The sequence below is a fragment of the Podarcis raffonei genome, chromosome 8 (genome assembly GCF_027172205.1).
Source record: "Podarcis raffonei isolate rPodRaf1 chromosome 8, rPodRaf1.pri, whole genome shotgun sequence".
NCBI lineage: Eukaryota > Metazoa > Chordata > Lepidosauria > Squamata > Lacertidae > Podarcis > Podarcis raffonei.
In genome coordinates, this window is record NC_070609.1 from 49,656,763 (window position 1) to 49,678,207 (window position 21,445).

Sequence of the window (21,445 nt, forward strand, 5' to 3'; positions counted from 1 at the left end):
TTGTTTCTGCTCCCCCCCCCAGTGGAATTTGGCATAGCCCTCATGTTTTGAATGTAAACCAAAGGGCTACTTTAGTTTTTCTAAAACTAGGATACTGTGCCCAAGTAATGCTAGTGAACTTTGGAAGATCAGCACAGCTTTGCAGTGTAAAATTATTAGTGGATTCCAAGTACCTTCAACAAACTACAGTTACCATAATTCCTTGGCACGAGCAATGGTAATTACCTAGTTAAAAGTGAGTTTATTTTGACGCGATTTTAATGATAAATATGGGCTGAACACAAACATGATTTGATTTGCTTGCCTTTTGAGGTTGACAAAAGGCAGCACTCAATGAGATTCACATTCACTGGTTAGATGGCAAATAAATAATGAAGTTTATTCCACAAGAATTTTCACCACCTTGCCATTGTCATCTTACTACTTGCTTGTCTGAACACAAAGCACACTATTCTTGCCAGATGTCTTTTCCTGGCTCCCTCAGTTCCAGCTTGTAGCTATAAGATAACGGATAGCTGGTCTTTTACTTGAGCAATCTTAGGACCACTTCTGAACTATGTGGGACTTGCATGTGGGCTCCCACACCATGCTGAAACTTTCTTAAGAAATATTAACCTGCCTAAATCCACCTAGTGAGCTTTGTAGGTTGGTAAGGATTTAAACCAAGATCCCAAACAAGAAATCCCAGTAAAAGACTTGGGTCTACTACCCTATGCTAGTCCACTACTGAGCTATGAAGTTGCAAGTTGTAACCTTTTACTGTTACTTCTCCATGTCTAGGTACCAGCAGTTCCTGGTTGAAAGCCAAAGACCCCTGGCTGTGAATGTTTCCCCCTATCCATTCTTTTCATCAGAGTGTATAATCAGTTTTTGCTGATAAGATGCTGCACAAAAATTGGTTAGGATGTTATTTCCTCTTGAACTTTGTGCAGACTTTGGCAGACATCCATATTTCTTGCCTTTAAGCCCTTTAACTGAGCTCTTGCACTCTGATGAAACTAATTCCATAAGGAATTTCTCAAGGGGCAAATCAGACATGACTTAGACCCCTTGTTCACATTTATTGGTCTAGAAGGCACTTTTGTGTAAATTTATACAAAAGGAATAAGTCCTCCTTGACCTTGAAGTATATTTGGCAATCATTTTCCACTTTGGCTACATCGTGTTGCAACCGGATGTTTCCCACTAGCCAGCCAGTTTGGCAAGTCACTACTTATTAGTCACTGCAGAGCCCATATTGGGGAGAAGTGGGGGAAGCAATTGGGCCATTGCCATTTAGCTTGGTCCTTACCCTTCTGTTGTATTTCCAACAGCTAAGTCCTGATTACACTTCCCTGATCTTGGTTTATTCACTTCCATGAGAAGTCAGTTTCTTTAGCAAGGCTTTACTGTAGGTTTGTACAACCCCACCTCCAAAAGTCGTAGACAAACATTTAAGCTGTCTTCTGTATGTTTCTCAGAACAGAGACTAATTATAGAATCTGGCTCAGGTTGTACTTCAAAAGGAAAGGTTCGAGGGATATTTGTGCATGGGGTTTTTATTTTTATTTTTAAACAGCCTCAGATTTTTGGCTGCTTTTATTAGAAGCCTTTGGCCAGTCAATGTATCAACTCACTTTCAAACACTGTAGTTTGGCTCATTTTTGGTAATGGTCTGAGAGTTCAGTAAAAGAGCCTCTTGGGGCAAGAAGTAGTCCATTAAACATCTGTTACTGTTGGTGTATGAGCAAGTCTGCCAGTCTACTGAAGCCAGTTTATGCAGAGTCTTCATTAACTGCTTAAGCCAACTTGAGCCTGAACTATGACCAGCCAATTAGCTTTTGGCAGTGGCTCCAAAGAAAACAACTTAACAGAAGAAGTAGAGGCTTTGCAACGCACATTCTCCAGGATCCACAATGGCTTGTAGCTTGGTGTATTGGTGTAGAATTTGCCTTCACTGACCAGGAAAGCTTTTCTCCTTGTGGCCTCATCCTTCACTTCCAGTCCATGTGGAATGTTTACTCTAATAAGGGATACCCCATAGTGAATCTACGTAAAACTGCACTTCATCTTCACATGCAAAGCTAATCATTATGGGTTCAGTTCAGTTTTGCAGGTGCAAGAGTAGTTCCCAATGGGATTGTTTGCTTTTGTTATTACCAAGTATTCTGCTAGAACTTTGACATTCAAAATTAAATAATCTTCCTATAAGTATAAACCTGAACAATTTTGGAACAGGGATTATATTTGCTCTGGAGTAATGGTCTTTGACAGCACTGTAGTACAGAACCCACACATGCTCACATTTTTAAAAGGCATAATAGGATCTGGAACAGTATGTAAAATTCTCAAATTCCAAATTTTGGAATATAGAGTCTATAAAGCAACACAGAGAGGAGGAGTTTTTCTTGGAATATTTCACATTCTAGAACACAGCATTAAATGTTTTTTGTATGTCTAGTCAAACAAGCACCTGGTATTTTCCCATTCTTGACCTTAAATATAGGAATGGCAAAAAATGTGTTACCTTTAAAGAAGAAAAGAAAAAGAAAGTCAGAGGTATTGGACATTTAGGACAATAATTGATTTTCAAAATGAAATCCCTGTAATATAATCCAGAAAATTGTCTTTGTTATACAGTGATGCTGTAAATCCTCACCAGAATCACACACAGTAAGAGCTTCTGAACAAATTATCCAGTTGCATAATTGGAGAAAATAAAACTTTCTTGAAATCGTGATGCATAATTAAATATATATATATATCTCCCAACTTTCCTGGTGATGAATCTGATGCTGCTAGCATATCTTGGATTCAGATCTCTTCCCCCTAGAATAGCCTCTGTAATGGTTTACAGACAAGGGACCTAGATGAGGTAACTTTTCCTCCAGCAACTAGATAATATCCTGAAATTGCATCCCCACTTTAATCAATGATTCATTAGAAAGCGTGCCTTTGTATGAATGCCAGTTTTCCAATCTGATTTCCACCATGAAGTGTTTGTTTTGTCTTATTGTTTGGTGCATCATAATTGCTTGTTGTCTTTTCTTTTTAACTGTTGTGGGGCCCTGATGATTCCTGGTTAAACAGTGTTTGTGTGTGTGTGTGTGTGTGTGTGTGTGTGTGAGAGAGAGAGAGAGAGAGAGAGAGAGAGAGAGAGATTTGATTTCAGCAGTAAATAGATCCTGTACTAAACTGCCTGTGATGAGGTGGGAAATGCACATTTATCCTTTATTTAGCACATCTCACTTGCTTAGACTCCACTGTGCAAAATTAACCATTTTTACTTGGAAGTAGTTCTCATTGTATTCAGTGGAGCTTATTCCCAAATAAGTGTGCACAACATTGCTACCTTGGTGTAGCATCTTGCGATATTCTCCAGTATTCTCCCTTCCGGGAACAATGCATTATTTCTAAAGTTTACGTTTTAAGGGTAATTCTGCTCTTTTGTAAAATTGCAAAAGGGTGCAAAGCCAAGTATGTTATCTGGTTAGGGGCTGGCTACATGCAGCTCAATTTACCTGTGAGCAAAGGTGGTCTCTGCCTAAAACCCCATTAACAGTATCATTTAAAAAAGACCCTACTATGTTATTATGTACTAGCAAATGCACATTATTATGGTTGGTGGTGTCTATGTACAGAAAGGACTTGTACACTACATTGCCTTACTCTTTGGGATCCCTTTCAAAGATGTCATGGATGGAGGGAAAGTCTTTACTCTCACTGCAGCAAGGTCCCAAGAATAGTGCTTTCATCCACAGGATTGAATGGGAACCATTACTAATATGGGTGAAAGTAAAAGGAGCACACTTTGAAATTATTTCTTTATTTATTGCATTTATATCCCACCTTTTTCTCAAAGGAGTGCAAGGTGGCACAGATACCCCTCCTCATTTAATCCCAGTGACAAACCTGTGAAGTATGTTAGGCTGGGGGGGGGGGTAATGACTGGCCAAAGTCACCCAGTGAGCTTCATGACTGAGTGGGAGGATTTGAATCCTGGTCTCTCAGGTCCTAGTCTAGCACTCTGTCCACTACATCATACTGACCTTTGGTGGAAACCTGGGAACTGTTATAAATAAAGAGCAAATCAGAGAAGTTTGCATTTTAACACAAAAACACAAGAAATACAAAATCCAAGTTTGTAACATTGTCAGCTTAGAGGTGCATTTAAAACATGAAAGTTAAGGAGGAACTGGACATGCAGAAGCCAGTACATTCTCTGCATTGGAATCCATTGATAGCACAGCCTGTCAGTTGATGTGCCGTTGCAGCTTTGAAACCCTTTCAGCTGAGCTAATAGTTCACAGATTGGTTTTTAATTACTGTGATTATTCTTGTTCCTCAAGAGCCCAGGATCCCCTGGAAGCTATTTGTCTTTGCTTTTGGTTCTTATGCCACAGCTGTTGCTCCTGCTGCTGAACATACATTGCATTTTTTGGCTTGCTGGTGTTCTCCAAACAGGCCTGGGGAACATCCTTTGGTTGCTTCTTTGAGGCCTTTGCATGAGGTTTGCCCTAACAACTAGGTGTAATAGGCAGAAGAGAAGGAAAATGTTTTGGTACATGGGGCAGGAGGCCTTAATGTAATGATTTGTTTGTTTAAAGGTGCATGTCTTCCATCCATTTTGTATATCATGTTTGAAGCATTAGAATGCATATTCTGTCCAGCTAACTGACCCCATGGGCTGCTTTCTAGAAGCACAGAGCCAAACATGGTTTTAAAGAGCTGCCGTTGCTCTTTAGCTCCATGGTAGGCTCTTGCTGGCCCTGCATCCTAGCAGTGGAGGGAAAAAATGTCCACAGAGTATCTAGATTTCCAGCATATATTTTCTGGGTCATAGATCCAGTATGATGTATGAGATGAGTATTATATGCTTGTATGGTGGTATCAGTGCTATTTTTTGACCTTCATGAACACCTCCCTTGTCCTCTTATAATGGCAATGGCATTCCTGTAAGTTCTGGCTGAAAAGAAGCCCTGGGTGGTATGTTGTTATTCGTAAAGTAGCAAATGCAAAAAGATGCCAGCTGTTGGATCACAGCAGAGCGCAAAGGCAAGTCCTGGGCTTGTTGGTAGCCCACTAGAGTTGCCAGCTCCTGCCCCTGAAATGGTTTCTGTTCCTTTTCAGAGCTCCAGAGTCTTCATGCTAGGACAGTAAGAGAACAACTCTTATTTTAAGGCTGCATGTGGTTCCAATATAATAAGCCATGGCATGCCAGTTGTTGTCTATCTCAGGACAGTCATGTTTGCCCCAAATAGGCATTTCACATTAATTTTGTACAGGGCTATTTTTCTAGAAAAAAGAGGTGCCCGAACTCACCATGGGCGCCTCGCTTTTTCTCTTATAACGGCAGTGGCACCCACCTGACAGGTGCCAGAACTGAGTTCCAGCTGGGGGGAAAAACCCTGGTTTTGTATCATTAACCATAACGTAATGGACTTCATGTTTCTTGGACATGCTGAGAGCAATATAGAGCAAAACTTTACCAAATCAGTTTCTACTGATGATATGTGAAAACTAAAAGCAGATGATAATCTTGAGGGTCAGGTGGTAATATTTATTGCACCAGGAAAGAGTCAAGATAATGAATAATATCTGCACAATTATTGGTTTCCTTTTCTACCTCCTGGTAGAGTTAAAAAAGGTTTCAGTTTTCATAGCATGTTGGCTAAGGAATCCAGGAAAGGAAAACTAAACTAGATTAGTGGAAGTTAAGCAAATTGCATCTTGACAGATTTAGAGCCTATGCAGAATTGGGTTGATGATAGCACACTTTAAACTACTGGTGGCAAGTATTTGGTTGTAAATATTACTCCAAATTTCAGTACACTATATCCGAACTTAAATATATGTAAGAAATACTTCCCACATTAGTTAGAAAGGCAAGCACTCTCTCTTCCTTGTGAAAATGTGAGATCAGATGGGTTAACAGGTATGTTTCTTTTGCAAATTGCAGAAGCTCCCCAAATACTCTTTGGAAATAATGGATCCATTCTAGAACATATTTTTTCTCTCCTGTTTTCTTGCTCAGCAGCTTCTATTTCCTTGCAATTTCTCCAGAAGAAGGAACCTTAGTCCTGAAATTATATTAGAGGTCAATCAGAGCAGGCTTTACAGGATCCAAAGGTCTACCAGCAGCCCTGAATTTCTTCAGCCACAGCTTCGCAGTCCACAAAAGCTGGTCCATGACACCATATTTCTTCTGTTCCCTGCCTGCACTTTAAAAAAAAGTTCATGCAGAAATTCTTGAAGCTGTTATTTGCATTGTTGAATATTTCAGTTATGAATGGTTTCTAAATAGCTGTACACAAAATAATTAAAATCTTATGTGTAAAAGGAACAATTTCTTTTATTGCACCATAATCTAGGAGACAGGAAGGAATAATGAGAAGATAAAATGAGAGCAGTCCTGTTGTGCATTGCTGAGTTCCTAATTTTTAAAAAAGGAAACAAATTTGGGATTTGCACAACCTAATTAAAAACAACAACACACCACTCAAAGCAGCAGTAACAAAACTGTATACCCGATATAGCTTTGGCTGCAGAGAGACTGAAGAACTTGTCCTTTTGAGAGAACAGGTTTTTGTTCCTTAGAACTATCCTCCTGCATGGAAATACTTAAAGTTAAAAATGAACATATATATGGTGGCTCCCTGAAGAATAATTGTGAGCAGTAAATATTAATGAACCAAATATGTGACCTGAGCAGTTACTAGGGTTTGGAAGCTTTGCCTTGAGAGAGAACTAGGGAGGCAAGGGAAAGAAGAAGGAAAATGTATTACCTTTTAATACTTTTTTCCTGGTCTGATAGTTAAATGCTAATTGGGAGCTATTCGCTGCAGATGGAAACTATTTTTAAATGGAATGAAGTGTGGGGGCAGAGAAAGATGTGCATTCTAGCTCAGGCCATTTTTTTCTAATTTTACTATTTCTCTAGAATTCGTAATGCAACCGCCTTCATAGTGCCATTGTTGTGTGAATGTGCAAAAAGTCAGGTGTTGAGGGGCTTTCATCCACCCATCAGAATAATTGACATTGGGTTGTATCTAATGGTACTCCTATTCAGAATAGACCAATTGAAATTGATGAACGTGACCAACTGAAGTCTCATAATTCCAGTGGGCTGATAGTCAAATATAGCTGGATGCAACCCATTGTGCAGCAGTTGTCCATGCTCCAACAATATGTGGAATATGCAGAAGAGGGATGGAGAACCTTACCTTTCTTCATAGAATCCAACATGTTCTAAACGACTGTAGAGGAATGGCTGTAGTTCTGTGGTAGAATGCATTCTTTGCATACAGTAGGTTCCAGGTTCAATCTCTGGCATTTCCAGGCTGAGAAATACAGTGGTACCTCGGGTGACAGACGCTTCAGGTTACAGATGCTTCAGGATACAGACACCCCTAGCCCATAAATAGTACCTTGGGTTAAGAACTTTACTTCAGGATGAGAACAGAAATCGTGCGGCGGCAGCAGGAGGCCCCATTAGCTAAAGTGGTGCTTCAGGTTAAAGACAGTTTCAGGTTAAGAACAAATTAAGTTCTTAACCTGCGGTACCACTGTATTCTTGTATCAACCTCAAAGAGCCGTTGCCTATTAGTGTAGTTTGGGGTGTGAGACCTGTGGTCTTCCATATGCTGGACAGCAACAACAAAAGTAAATGGAAAGCAAAATTATTTTTCCCCAGAAAGTCACAGCATATCTCTTTTTTGACCTTCTAAAATTGATTTTCTCTCTCTTCAAAGCTGGGCCTAAAGTGTTGAACTCCTTTTCTGCTCCTAAGCTGGGGGGGGGGGCAGGGGAGAGAGGAGCATCTTCACAGTGTTTTTCCCCTCCCCACTTTCCCATTTGTCTATAAGTATCTTGTTAAACTGGAAGGGCACTTCTATTTTCTTTGGTTTCATTGACCATCTTATATTACCTATTTTGTATCAGTGTGAAAGGATGTCTAAGAAGCCCTCTGGAATTGCAAAAGAAAGTTCAGCCTTCGGGCAAGCTGTTTGTTTAGGGTTTTTCATAGAAGGGTTCCTTTTGTATTTTAAGGTCAGCAGCAGGTAAGGAATACAGAACTGAACTGGTGGTCTAGAGATCCTATGAACGGCCGGACAAAGGCAGTATTCTTGCTCAGGAACCACTTGCCAAAGTTCTCACATAGATCTCCAGGCTTTTTTGCTGTGCAAGAACAAAGACTTCCTTGCATTTGTAGCCTCAGTATAATTGTGCCACGGTTATTAGTATTTATCTGTTATCCTTTCCTGTCTCCTTTAAATGTTTTTGGAAACTTCTGAGCAGGAATGTATTTCTTTTAAAAAGCTCATAAACTTCCATAGGCAATTACAGTGGGCGCTCCCTCTTCAGTTCCCAGTCTCACACTGTGCACTCCTCCATCCAGATCTCGATGTCCAAAGACAGAGAAAATCTGCTTTCTCCATTGAAACTAAACAGGGCAAGACTTTGCAGGCAAGTAGCATCTTGCGCTCACTGGAGTTTCTGCGCCTGGCAGAACTAGCTAAGTGGTTGCTTGGGGCAAGATCTTATTTTCCAGGATTCCTTGCACTGTGATTGGATTGTTCACAGCATCCAGTTAGGCCCCGGGAATTTTGGCAACATTGGAAAGGGCCCTGGGGCAAACCTCTCAAGTTGGGCAATGCAGCCACTTGCAAGAAATAGTTGCACCAGGGCAACCTGTGTAGACACTCCTGCCATAACCTGGCAGTGTCAGCCTGAAGAAGGCTGGGATGAGCACTGTGAATCACACTTTCCCCTCTAATTATGCTCATTGATTTGTCAGGGGTGATGCAACAGATCCCTAGTGAATTTGGCAAAACAGTCTTATCTGAACTTATTTTCCCATCATGCAAAACAGCAAAAAATAAAAAATCTCTACTGACTTTTTAAGCTACATTTTAGCTACCACAGCTCTGTAGTTTGAGTCCAAAAATCCCTGAAAGAATTCTTATGGCTGTAACTGTATGATTTGCAGAAACACAGTCTCACATTATCTGTGAGAATGGTTGTTCCCTGAAGGTGGCCTGCCACCATCCAGTACCCGTTAAAGAAGCATTTAAAAGATTTAGGGATTCAGCACAGCTGTGTTAATATTTTATTGCTTGTAAAAGCACATCTCTAAATATTCTCTGAAGTCCTGATGAGAAATGGGGGATGTATGAATGTGTTTCTTTGTAGAGCTTGGTGGTTATTTGCATTGTCTGCTGAAGACAGTGTGGTTGGTGGGGGCAGTGGTGCTTTTGGACTATACGGTAGGTCCTCTTTGTCATTTGATAACAAAAAGGAGATCCTGAGCCAACTGGAGAGGAGTGAAATGTACTGAGCTGTGACTGAGTCTGGACTGGCCCACACTTTGGCTCAGCAAATTCAAAAATAATACACTACAACGCTATACTGGCTTCCTTTTCACATTCTTCTTCGGTAAAAGGACGAGCTAGGGGGAAAAGAAGTCTCTTTTTTTACCAGTGTTCTTATCTGTCACAGTAATAATTCCACAGGCAGGACAGTAGTTTTGAACAGCTGTAAAATAAATTAGATTAGAATCTCTACACTCTGCTTGCTCTCTGGTCCTATAACTTCATCACAGTCAGATGGTTTAATTAAGAGGCATCTCCTTCCCTTCCATCCCAGTATGTCTAGAGGCTGTTGCTTAGCATGCTCTTTTTTCAATCTCTTAAGAAACAAGGGACTTTAAAAAACAACACAAAACAAAATACATATTATTCAGGGATTTGTGTGGAGGAGGAACCCATTAGTTATTCTCAGCATTCCACTTGTGTCTACAGTTTACTTACAAACAAGTCTGGTATTTTTTTACTGTTAGCAAAATATTTAACCAGTTACTTATGACAGTTCATACAAATTTACAAAGCGGGAGTACTGTAGTGTTGGAAGCCCTGTAATTAAAGGTGTTATTACAACACATGAAAATGATCCATTGCTGTGAAAGAATTGGTCCATCTTCAGAATAATACAAATATTTAAGGAATACATTGACATTAAAAGTTTGCTCTGCCAGCTATGACACCAGATCCTCTCATCTGTATTCCTTTTGTGCCTCAAACAGAAAATACCAATTTGATCCTTTTTGTTGCAAATACCAGGCTAAGAAAGGAGGTTCTAGGGGTTGGGTATAACAATGGTATTTATCAGAGTTTAGTACATTTGTGTTCTTCCTGCATTAAAAAAAAATCCACAAAAAGAAATTGAACCTCTCATTTCTTGTTCTGATCTAAAGGAGAGGTAGAGCTGGGTACCATCCACATACTGGTGAACATCCAACCCAGTCCCCCTGATGATCTCTCCCGGTGGCTTCATATAGAGTTGAAAAGCATGGGAGAGAGGACAGAGCCCTGTGGCACCCAGCAAGTGAGAGTCCAGGGGTCTGAACACTCACCCCCCAACACCACTTTCTGAACGCAGCACAGGAGGATGGAACGGAACCACTGCACAACAGTTCTCCTAGCTCCCAACTCCCCTTGACAGTCCAGAAAGATAACCATGGGCAATGGCATCAAAAGCTGCAGAGAGATCTAGCAGAACCAGGAAACAGCTTTTCCCTCTATCCCTAGCCCACCAGAGTTCATCAACCAGCACAACCAAATCAGTTTCAGTCCCATGATGGGCCTTAATCCCGATTGGAAGGGATCCAAATGATCCCTTCAATGACCACCCACTCAGTCACCTTGCCCAGGAATGGGAGATTTGCAAGACCTTGGAAATAAACAGTGTTTTCAGCACAATTGTTTCCTCTAACTAGAGGAGCTATTTTATTGGATTAACAGGAAAATCTGGTAAAATTAATCTGAATACATAGTCCAGGAATACAAATGCATTCTCTTTAAACATGAGTATACACTACCTATTTTCCCCCCAGGTCGTTAGTTCACAAGATACTGCTTTTGACCATATGAGCAATCCAGATATTTCGATGGAATGCTCTCACTTGGCCAGAGCTTGTCATGCCCACCAGGTGACTGTGGAAGTGGCCCCAGCAAGTTCTGTAGAAGTGCTTATTGAAAGAGCTGTTGAGACCATGAGGATTTAATCTCGAATGCTTCCATGCCTGAAAAAAGTATTGCGTGAATGAATGATTCCTCAATTAAAATAGGACTTGACGAGCACTAATTTTGTTAAATCTGCTATGAATGGTCCTTATGAGAAGCTGGTGAAAATATCGGAGTGGTGATGGAAAATATGATGTGCTTATTACCAAGGGCAGGATTTCAACAGTTTGAGGGAAATTGCTTCCTTGTTGTTCCTAAAATATTGCCACCTTACCGGTTGCAAAGAAATGTCTAGCTAGATTTGTATAAATAAAAGATAAAACTGGCACAATTTTAACTTCATTATCTTAACACAATGGACATCATTGTTATATTAATCATGAAAATCAATATGTTTTTATCCAATGGAAAAAGCTTTGGATTTTAGACCATAAGAGAGATAAAGCATTAAATGCCTATTGAGTTAGGAAAAAAATATTTTTTCATCAAGTCTTTCAGACAAGGACAATATTTTCCTCTCCTTCTGGGAACTCTTGTAGTCTAACTTAATAGTTACTGACTAAGGGGTTGGTTGAGCTTTTGGGGGGGGCTTGCATCTGTTCTTGGTCTTCCAGATGTTTCATGATACCTTTGTGATGATGTCTGCTTACAGGATCTCTCTCTATTGGTTTGTCTGCAGGTGCTGCCGGGCGCTCGATTGATTGCTGTTGCCTCACCAGCTGATCCTGCAGCTGGTGGCGTTGATGGATCTCCACTCCAAGGGAGTGATATCCAAGTCCAGTATGTCCAGCTGGCACCTGTGACGGACCACTCAGCTGCTAATCAAGTACGTAGATCTTTTCTCTGTTTGAAAAGGAATGATGGGCATTTGTCTCCCGCTGGGCCTGTAATTCTCAGTTTTTGTAAAAGTGTTGCCTATAGTAAGTGTGTTCTTTTATATTTAATGATAACTATCTCTCTCCTGCCTCAGTTTCAAGTTTAGTGGATTTGCCCTATAATGGCATCTGGAATCTATGCCTTGGATACCATTTGTATACATTTGTTTATTTTGCACAGTTTGTCCTGTTTTTCATAGCATCAGAGTGGGGGACTTCCCTTACGTTTTTAATCTTGTCTTTGCTATCCTAACCCTTGCAATTGCACAGTATTTGAATCAGAAGTTGTATTTTGTGCTCAGTATGATTGCTGGTGTTTTTGAATAGATACAACATAAGAAAAGCCCTGCTGGATCTCAGGCCCATATCGTCTCACATCCTTTTGTCAGGGTAGCCAACCAGGTGCCTATGGGAAGCCCACAAGTTGGATCTTGAATGCACAGAAGTAGCTTCATCCCCAACACACCCAATCATTAATCTCTGGGTGGCTTTAAATTCTTGAGGGATAAGGCTATCAGTGGCAACTAGCTATTATGGCTATGTTCTGCCTTCAGTGTTGGAGGTAGTAAGCCTCTGAATATCAGTTCCTAGGAAACACAAGTGAGGAGAGTACTGTTGTGCTGTTGTGTTGCTTGTGGGCTTCCCTTTGGGGCATCTGGTTGGCCAATGTGAGAACAGGATGCTAGACTAGATGGGACTTTGGCCTGATCTAACAGGGCCCCTTTTATCTTATTATGATCTTACTGTAGGTAGAAGGAGCACATATGCCTAAATATTTCCACCAGCCCTGAGTGAGGAAGCCTATGAGTTCTACTTAGAATCTGAGGCTCTCTTTCGAAAAATAAAATAAAAGTATGATGATTATTTAAAGGGTCTCACTTAAGAGTTTTATGTCTTTTCATGAAAGACTGAGCTGTTGATCCAGGAGTTTCCCAAAGTTTCTTAAGCTGAACTTCATTCTTGGCGTACATGCCAAGGCTGGCTACTGCTGCTTAAGTGTAGTGTGCCCCAACATCTTTGGCACTGTATCTTAATAGTGTCCTTGGAAGCGATCTGCAAATTAAGCCAGGCTTCCAAGTCAAGCTGGTTTCAGGCCAAGTCCCCCAAAGCAAGAGGCAGATCCAGGCAGACTCAAGAGCTACTTGTTACCCAAGGGTGAGCTGGAGGCAGGTTCAAGAGTGCTGGGGGTCAGAGCCAGGAAATCAAGTCAGCCCAAGGTGAGTCACTCCAGAGCTTGGCAGTTCCCAGAGCCAAGAACATTCTGTACTCTTTCCATAGCCAAATGGGGGAAGCAAACTTTGGCCTCAGAACCAAAAGGATATGACCCCAGACTCTAAATCAGCATGTGTAGGCCTCTAGCTTTTTCTTGGATTGTGATGTGGCCTGAATGAGCTCCCCAGCCCTGGTGCAAATGAAGTGACCGGGGAGAACACAATGACGAGTTGTAGTTGCATCTCTTCTACACACTGCCAAGCCATAATACTACTGATACAGTATTGCCGCTTATGGTGCTTCCATTCCTAGAGTTCAGATTGTCAGCTTTTCCATTCCCAGCCCCTGTTTTGTAGCTATTTCTAACCTGGCTGCAACCATTGGCTCAGATTAGTGTGTTCCATGATTTAAGTTAGAATGGTACTCTTCTACTTGACATGCTTCTACACTTTTTTTGCCAGCTTGAGGTGCCTTTCTCTATATAAATTATAGCTCTGCAATGGGGTTTTTTGCAAGCCAAAGGCCCGGTGTTTCAGGGGCCTCTTTTTGGAAGCAACTCCATTAAGGGGCAGTAGAGTGGTTTGGAATGTCCAAAAGACAGCTGTCTTGTACCTCCTTTTTGGATACAGACAGAGCAGGTAGAGCAACCTGGAGCACACAAAGCTTTTTTTCCCCATTAGGCAGCATAAAAATGTATAGAATTCTTGGTGAAAGAAGGAGCAGGGGTGCTTTATACTCTTCATTGCAAAACATTTGACACTATAATCTTGCATAACACTTTATATCTGTCCACAAATATTCAAACTGTTTTGTGGAAACCTGGGGTTCCCTGTTGTAAAGATAAGGAATGATGAACCCGCTCCCCCTGAAAGATATCTTGCCTGCCATTGCCCATTCCTCCCTGTAGCTCCAGGGAGTTTGGGATGTACTTCAGGTTAGGAGTGGGTGAATCTGTCCATTTTTGTTTTTCTCAGTTTCTAATTTTTCCACGCTTAAGTTCAATTCTCCAATTTCCACATCAGTTTGTGATTTTTTTTTTTAAAGTCCTCATGACAATTCTTCAGCAAATTTCTAATATCACATTTTCCCCTACTAGACACATATTTAAAGCAGTTTTCCCCAACACTGCACATTTATGTATGTTATTTCCACTAATACATACGTTTATATGCACACTTTACCCTAACATATGCATTTTTGTACACATTGCTTGGCTGGAGAATTGCATTGCAAAATTCGGAGAATGGTGAATTTCAAATTGTCCCTTGCTGGTACTGTTTGTTTCCAAGAGTGTGTATCAAACATGGAACAACCCCTTCTCAAATCCATAATTCTTTATTTCTGGAAGCTGAATGGCACTGTATGGCCCTAGCACTGTTGATAATACACAGGATGTATGCAGTATTGTAGGCCTGGGAATAGCTAAAGGAGTACGATTAAACACATTTCTCAATGAAGAAGGAATATATGGGCTGGCCAGTTACTTAAAGCTGGTGTGAAGTTCCAATCAGTCCCCACCCACAACTGGCATTACACAAAACTATCCTCATTAATAATAAAAAGTCCCCCTCCTCTCCAATCCCTTCCCGGTCTGAAATGTGCTTTTAGAGATGATTGGACTGTTGTGGAATATTATGTAACCTTTGGTGTTGATGCCTTCTGGGTGGGGGATCATAAGCCTTCTGGGTGGGGGATCACAAGGCAGCATGAACTCAAGAGTGTCTGCAGGTCATCTATTGAACAACATGTGTCATATCTTGCCAAGCCTCTCTTGTCAGCTGTACAGTGTCAAGTTCAAACTTGTTATGTTGGCAAACCCTTTCCAACATCAGCTTGTCTGCAGAAAAGCCCTGTTCATTGCAGAGAACTCTCATCTATATAGCATGCTGCTCAGGCCCCACATGCATGAATTGAGAGCATATCCTCAAAAATGCCCAGTGCTGCAGGGAAAGATCAGTTGTTGAACTTCCCCTATCAAACTATCTTTCATTGGGAGTTGGTTCGCCATAAGAATCAGTATGTTGAGGAGCCCTAGATTCCCTGGAGCAAGTGGAACATAGTTCATGTATTCATTTAGGCACCTTAGCTCTGGAACTACCTTCCAAGGAATGTTAGACTGCCCCAAAAGTATGAGCAGGAGGGTCTTGAAATACAGTGGCAGAACTCCCCCCCAACACATGCAACACAGGAGTGTGGGTTTCTCAAGAACTTCCCACTTAGCTCTTGAATCCTGCTCAGCAGTGGGGGGAGAAGCATTTGCATAAGGCAGTGAGTGATTTCACCCACTGAAAATATTTTAATGCTACCATTCTGTGGGATTATAAGAGAAAAAAAGTGAGCATCACCATGAAAGTGTTACTTATTGGAACAATTCCAAATGGATCTCAGATTTTCTGTGTGTGCCAAACCATTGCTGCTAAATAAAGCAGCTATGGCAATAGCCCATCCTTTCTCTAAGGCACTAGGACTCTTTCCAAATGTCCCTCAGACATAGGGAAGGCAAAAACCTTCACTGTCATCTGAGTTGATGCCCTAGACAGTTGTCTTCACAGCAGGAGAGTCCTGCTTTCTTAAGTTTGCTTTTTGACCTAGAAAGTGTTCCGCAGACATCTATTGCTGCTGGAGTGATGAAGGGTTCACGCATCATATAATCAGAAGTGTTCTCTTTTAGCAAACTGCCCTCCTGGTTCCTGGCCTCTGAATTTTCCCATAAATTACCTTCCAACCGGGTGAGAGGCACTGCTCGCGACTTCATCCTCCCCTTTTGCTGCTCAGATTTTGACAGGAGTCGGCTGTTTTGAATCCAGCGATAAATCTTTACATCTGTCTCCCACACCATTGGCAGCGACAGTGGAATTGCTCTCTTTCAGACACTTTGCGCCGTGTTAGCTTTTAATATTGTGGTTAACCACAGAGATTATACCATGCTGAAGATAAACTGAAAGGAATGTTGAAACTTAAATGAAGGAGTGGGGTATGTTAAAATGCAGACAAGGGTAGCGATGGCTTTGCTGGAACTGGCAGGGCTGACTGCAGAGCCCACTGGTGCAAGTGAGACAAATCAATATGGGCAGCCCATGAAAACAGTTTGATTTCTGAATAAAAAGAGAGGATGCTGAGGGGTTGGTGCTGCAGTAAAGCTGATGCAGGAAACGTGCACTGGATTATACCTTCCTTTGGGGAGTTTTTACTCCTGGATTTCCTGCTTAGCACTACAGCCACAATCCAGGAAGCACAGGAAAGGGTCATCAAATGCACCCTTTTGGTACAGCTTCAGTTGCTGTGAGGATGTTTTTTTGAGTTGCGCAGAATTTTTCACCAGTTAGACAACCTTGCCTAACTCCAGCACTTGCATGCTTCCACCCCAATGAAGGCTTGCTGACTTACCGTTTGTATCTTTTACTCAGTGTCAACAAAGCTATAGTTAGCACTATTTAATGTGCTCCACAGCAATTTTGGTCTCAACAGGCACCATTTAGCACTTTCCGGATTCAGCGCAAAACACAGATATTAATAACCGCCCACCTGAGGACCTGTGGCCCACAAATTAGGTGCTTAGGTGGCTAATGGATAACATTCTTGTGGCGGAGTATGAACAAGGCAGCTTCAGGCGTGAACAGATGCCAGCTTGCAACCCATCTCACGTCCAGGCTCCTTGTTTATTTTCACGCGCTGATTAAGTTCTTTCCTTACAGAAGTTCTAATGGTTCCTGACATGTTAAATTACAGCAATAACATTGGGTGTACCACACAAGAATTGTTTTTCCTTCCCTTTGCTGAAATTGGTGCGAGGGGAAATGGCTTCCACTTTAAAGCCAGCCCTTTGAAAGCCTTTCACATCTTGGATAATTAAGCCTGGGTTTGCAAAGAAGCTGTTTTAGAGAGTTCTTTCTTCCAGGTGTTTGGGTGGCCACTTCAGCTGCAGACAAACTGTTGTTGTGAATGTTCATATTGGTAACTTTAAAAAATAAAGAATAAAGTGAGCATTACCCAAATGGCCTGTAAAATTGAAGGCGGGTGGGGGGAGGTGTTGGGAAGTCTGTAGCTGGCAGGAGAACAAACAGAAGTAGGCAGTAATTCATTTTAATGTGTGTGACCTTAATTTGAGAACAAAGTGTTGCCATTTTGAACTTCATAGGCTCTCTGTATTAATAAGCTAATCATTCACCACACAAGGGAGGAAAATCATTAGTTGGACTTTTATTCACTGGACAGTGAACCCTTTTCAGCTAGGACTCCCTGGCCCCATTTCCAGAGATTGCAAAGAGGTGATGGAAGAGTTGGACTATTAAATTTAAAAACAGATAGCCACTGTGCATTGGTTAGAACATAACTCCTACTGGCTTAACACTTGGCTACACAAAACCTGGTTTTGTAAAACCTAAAGCTTTTATGTCGCCTCTGAAAATACTGGTGCTTTGGTGTGGGCTTCGTGGGAAAATAATTTCTGGGGGACAGCAGGGAAATTGACAGAGACTGATTTCTTTACGTGGGATGCAAGTGAAAAAGCTAAAATCTGTCTTCTTTGCCTGTACTCATAGTCACAGTGGAATGTAGCAAAGAAGGTGTCATCTTAAGCCGGGGTGAGCAGACTTCACACTTGTCAAATTTACCTAGTTTTTTTAAATGGAACACCCCCCCCCCCCGATCTACCAACTGGAGACAGTTGGAAAAGACAATACAGTACGAATTAAAGAACAGGATGCCTCTGAGCACTGTGAAGTTGTTTCTTGTACCAGTCCTTTCACACAATGGTCCACTCCAGGTTAACCCTGAACATTCTTGATTTTAGCACCCTAATTTAGATGGGAAAAGTCATTTCCTTAATGGCTTTTTTCAACAGTCACAAGTCAGAAACGCTTGCTGGACTGCTGCAGATCACCCAGAAATATACCTGTAAATCCTGATCTACCTTCTGCTCATCTCTGCCTTAAGCTATGCAGCATTAAGACAGGGGTGGGGACCTGGATGTGGCAGGTGGGCCAGATTGTTATTTCCCTGACCCTTTGTGGGTGGGGCCAGTCACCAGCATTGCAGTGATATCAAGTGACTTGCTTGCAGAGCTCCTTTCAAAGCACTATCTTGTGGAGTGCTTTGAAAGGGACCTAGTGATTGGTGGCTCTTACTTAGCCCCACTCAAAGTGTTTTGCAGGCACTGCCGACCAGCTGCTTTCAGCTGAGCCATACTGTATACGACTTCAGTGCAGAACAGGTGGGCATGGCTTGGCTGAAATAACCCTTGTGGTTCAAATGGGGAGAGCGAGGATTGCGGCTAGTTAGGCCTATGAAGATAGCATCAACTCTGTGTGTCTTCTTTTTCACATAGCAGAAATTCCTTCCCAGATTAACTTCAGCAATACTTTTGTACTGTTTGGTAAGCAGCCCAAGGAATATTTATTGATTATTTATTGAAAATTTATTGACCCTCTAAATCTAATAAATTTGTAGTGGTGGGGATGATGATAATAGTGGCTATCTTAGTATGTCGCCTTCGATTGAATAAGAGAGTGAAGAGGATGCTGCTTCTGAAAAGGGATAGCTCTTTCTGTCCAAGAAGGCTGAAATAGTTAGATTCAGCTCCTGAATTATTTGCCTCTATCTGCACTGCTGCTTGAAAGAGGCAAAGCAAAATAATTCAGGAGTGGAATGTAACTATTTCAGCTAATAAGAGCCAGCTACTCCTAAATCTCCTACAAGTGGTTGTGTTTGATCCAAATAGTGCTGAAAGCACTCCTGGGGCCTTTTCTGGAACTTTCAAAAGTGTCTCACTGTATCATGTTTTAGCAAAACATGTATTCCCCCAATCTCTGGCAACTTTCCTACTTGTTTTCTAGAAGTAATACAGTAAGGTGGCAGTGAGGTCTCTGGGCTCCTTTGGAGTGTTCTTACCTTGGCACCCCAGGGAGTTGCAAGGCAAACAAAAATACAGTGGTACCTCGGGTTAAGTACTTAATTCGTTCCAAAGGTCCGTTCTTAACCTGAAACTGTTCTTAACCTGAAGCACCACTTTAGCTAATGGGGCCTCCTGCTGCCGCCGCATGATTTCTGTTCTCATCCTGAAGTAAAGTTCTTAACCCAAGGTACTAATTCTGGGTTACTGGAGTCTGTAACCTGAAGCGTATGTAACCTGAAGCATATGTAACCCAAGGTACCACTGTACATGGGTGTCTCGTTGCTCCAGTTTTATTACTCAGATTAGTTCCACCACCTGCTGGGTTTAAGAGGAGTAGAACTCTTCTTTATTACAAGGAGGCAGTCTAAATGGGGTACCAACTCTGCCAGCTTCTGGTCTCCAGCCACTCTCCTAGAAGATTGGCATACATTTTCTGACACTGTTGGCAGAGTCAGATACATTATGTTTTCATGCAACTATAGAGGTGTCATAGCAGACAGTTGTAGATTTGAGTCAGGAACCAAATGCATAGCTTCTCCAAGGCACAGAGCTTCTGCTGACTCCAGACCTGAAGACCCTTAATCAAAGATTTGGATGTGGAAACATTGCTATGAAAAGAGGGCATCCTCTGCTTTATGAACAGTTTTCTGATGTCGGATCTAGGGCAGAGTAAGCCTGGGATTTCCTGGTCCATTGCAAAAGATTATATTGGCTGATTACCAGGTGGTACGTTTAAATAAAGATTTACTAAGGATTGCCTGTAACGCCAAAATTAATGGCCACCAGAGCCTGAGGATAGGCAACCAAGGATGAGATTGTCCCAGACAGTTTGTCTTAGAACCAGATGGCTGGACCTAAATGGGCCTTGGTTTTGACACAGCACAGGAATTATTCCATTGAATCTCAAGAGCTTCTAGGATTTCTTGTTGTTGGCAGCGGTTGCTTGGACAGGATAGAAGGTCTTAACCACCCTTGAACTGAGTGGCCAAGCCTACTAATAATGGTAAACCTGTGGCATGTTTGTCTGTCTCTCTCTCTCTTGTGCAGAGCACAGATTCTCTTCAGTCAGCCATCCAGCCGGAAATGCAGATAGACCACGGAGGCATTCAGATTCAGTGAAATGGAGCCAGTGAGAAGCAGAAGCACCACCACCACCACCACCAAACTCCACTCCAGCCACCTTGTCTGGCAGCTGAAGATCTTCTCAGCTTGGAGGATATTCTCCCTACCCTCTCCTGTACATAAGAGTGTGAGCCAGCTCCATTGAACTGATTGTTTGGAACCCCCTCCCACAGGTCCTCATATGAAGGAGCTCCCTAGAATCTGATGTGCGGATGAAGAGAACTGCCATCGTTTTCACTCCAGTGCAAAAGACTCCTAATGGACGTGGTTTAGCCATACCTGAAAGAAAAAGATGTTTTTGCAGAAGATGAAAGCTAGCTAACCTTAATTAATCAAAAGATTACAAGTGAATTGATATGCCACCTTTCATCTCCGTGACTCATCCTTGTAAACGTCTCTAGATACCTTATCAGACTCTTGCCTGTCTTGCAGTACATACCTTACCACACAGAAAGAATCAAGAGTGCAAATATATTTTGCTGTTGAAAGAAGAATTTTTTAATTTGCTATGTTTATAACGAGAGAGAGAGAGAGAGAGAGATGGATGTATTTAAGAAAGAAAATGGGGGGAAGCCCATTATCACAATTGTTAGCTTTTTTGCTGCTGTTTTTTCTGTTTTGTTTCAGTGTAACCGAAATTAATTTTTTTAAAAAGGAAAAGAACAAATTTCCATACACATACAACCCTTGCCTTTTTTGTTGATATTGTTGCTTAACTACTTTTCTAAAGAGGGGTTAACTACTATCCAACACTTGTAATTATGCATTTCTAAATAAATAAATGTGTATTTATGAAGAGCACCCTTCTCTTGCCTGTCTGTGGAATATAACTCTTCTGAAAGACTTGTCTTTTCACATAGTAGTGCTTTACTCCCACATTAATTTTACTCAGACATTCTCCATCCAGGATGAAAAGCCCCCTCACTCTCATTGCCACCTGCCTCAGTGACAGGGCCCCCTGGAACAGAGCATCTGAAGATGATCTTAACATCCAAGGCTGATGTGAAGACAAGTAATCCTTTAGCTCTTTAAAAGTAGGTCTCTGAACTCTGAGTTGAGATTGAAGCCAGTGTTACTGTTTAAACACAGAGGTGATATGACCCCAAAACCCAGATACACTTAGCACCCTAGCAGCTATGTTTTGGACTAAATACAGTCATAATGCATCACCTCCTACAGTCCCAGTAATATGTAAGGATAGATTCCAGCATTTCTCTTACAAGTAAAAAATAAAATAAAATTGGGGCTTTGGAACATGGATACTTGGATTAGGGCTTTTCACTGAAAGAAACATTCCTTGCTGGGATGGATAGGGGTTCCCTCAGCCTATTGCTGCAGAATTA

The 21,445-nt window shown here is 41.6% G+C and overlaps 1 protein-coding gene across 5 annotated transcripts in view; it reads left to right on the forward strand.

The window, feature by feature from the left end:
* BANP (BTG3 associated nuclear protein) overlaps positions 1-20,898 on the forward strand; it is a 163,590-nt gene extending 142,692 nt beyond the window's left edge. For 3 of the 5 annotated variants that reach the window (XM_053399945.1, XM_053399944.1, XM_053399946.1), the window contains exons 12-13: positions 11,680-11,826; positions 20,028-20,898. In XM_053399945.1, coding sequence (XP_053255920.1) covers positions 11,680-11,826; positions 20,028-20,099 — 219 coding nt within the window. In that variant the 3' untranslated portion in view covers positions 20,100-20,898. Of the gene's footprint in view, positions 1-10,231; positions 10,830-11,679; positions 11,827-20,027 lie in introns of those variants that run through there. The other 2 variants (XM_053399948.1, XM_053399949.1) reach the window with 2 other exon arrangements.
* Positions 20,899-21,445: the final 547 nt, after the last annotated feature.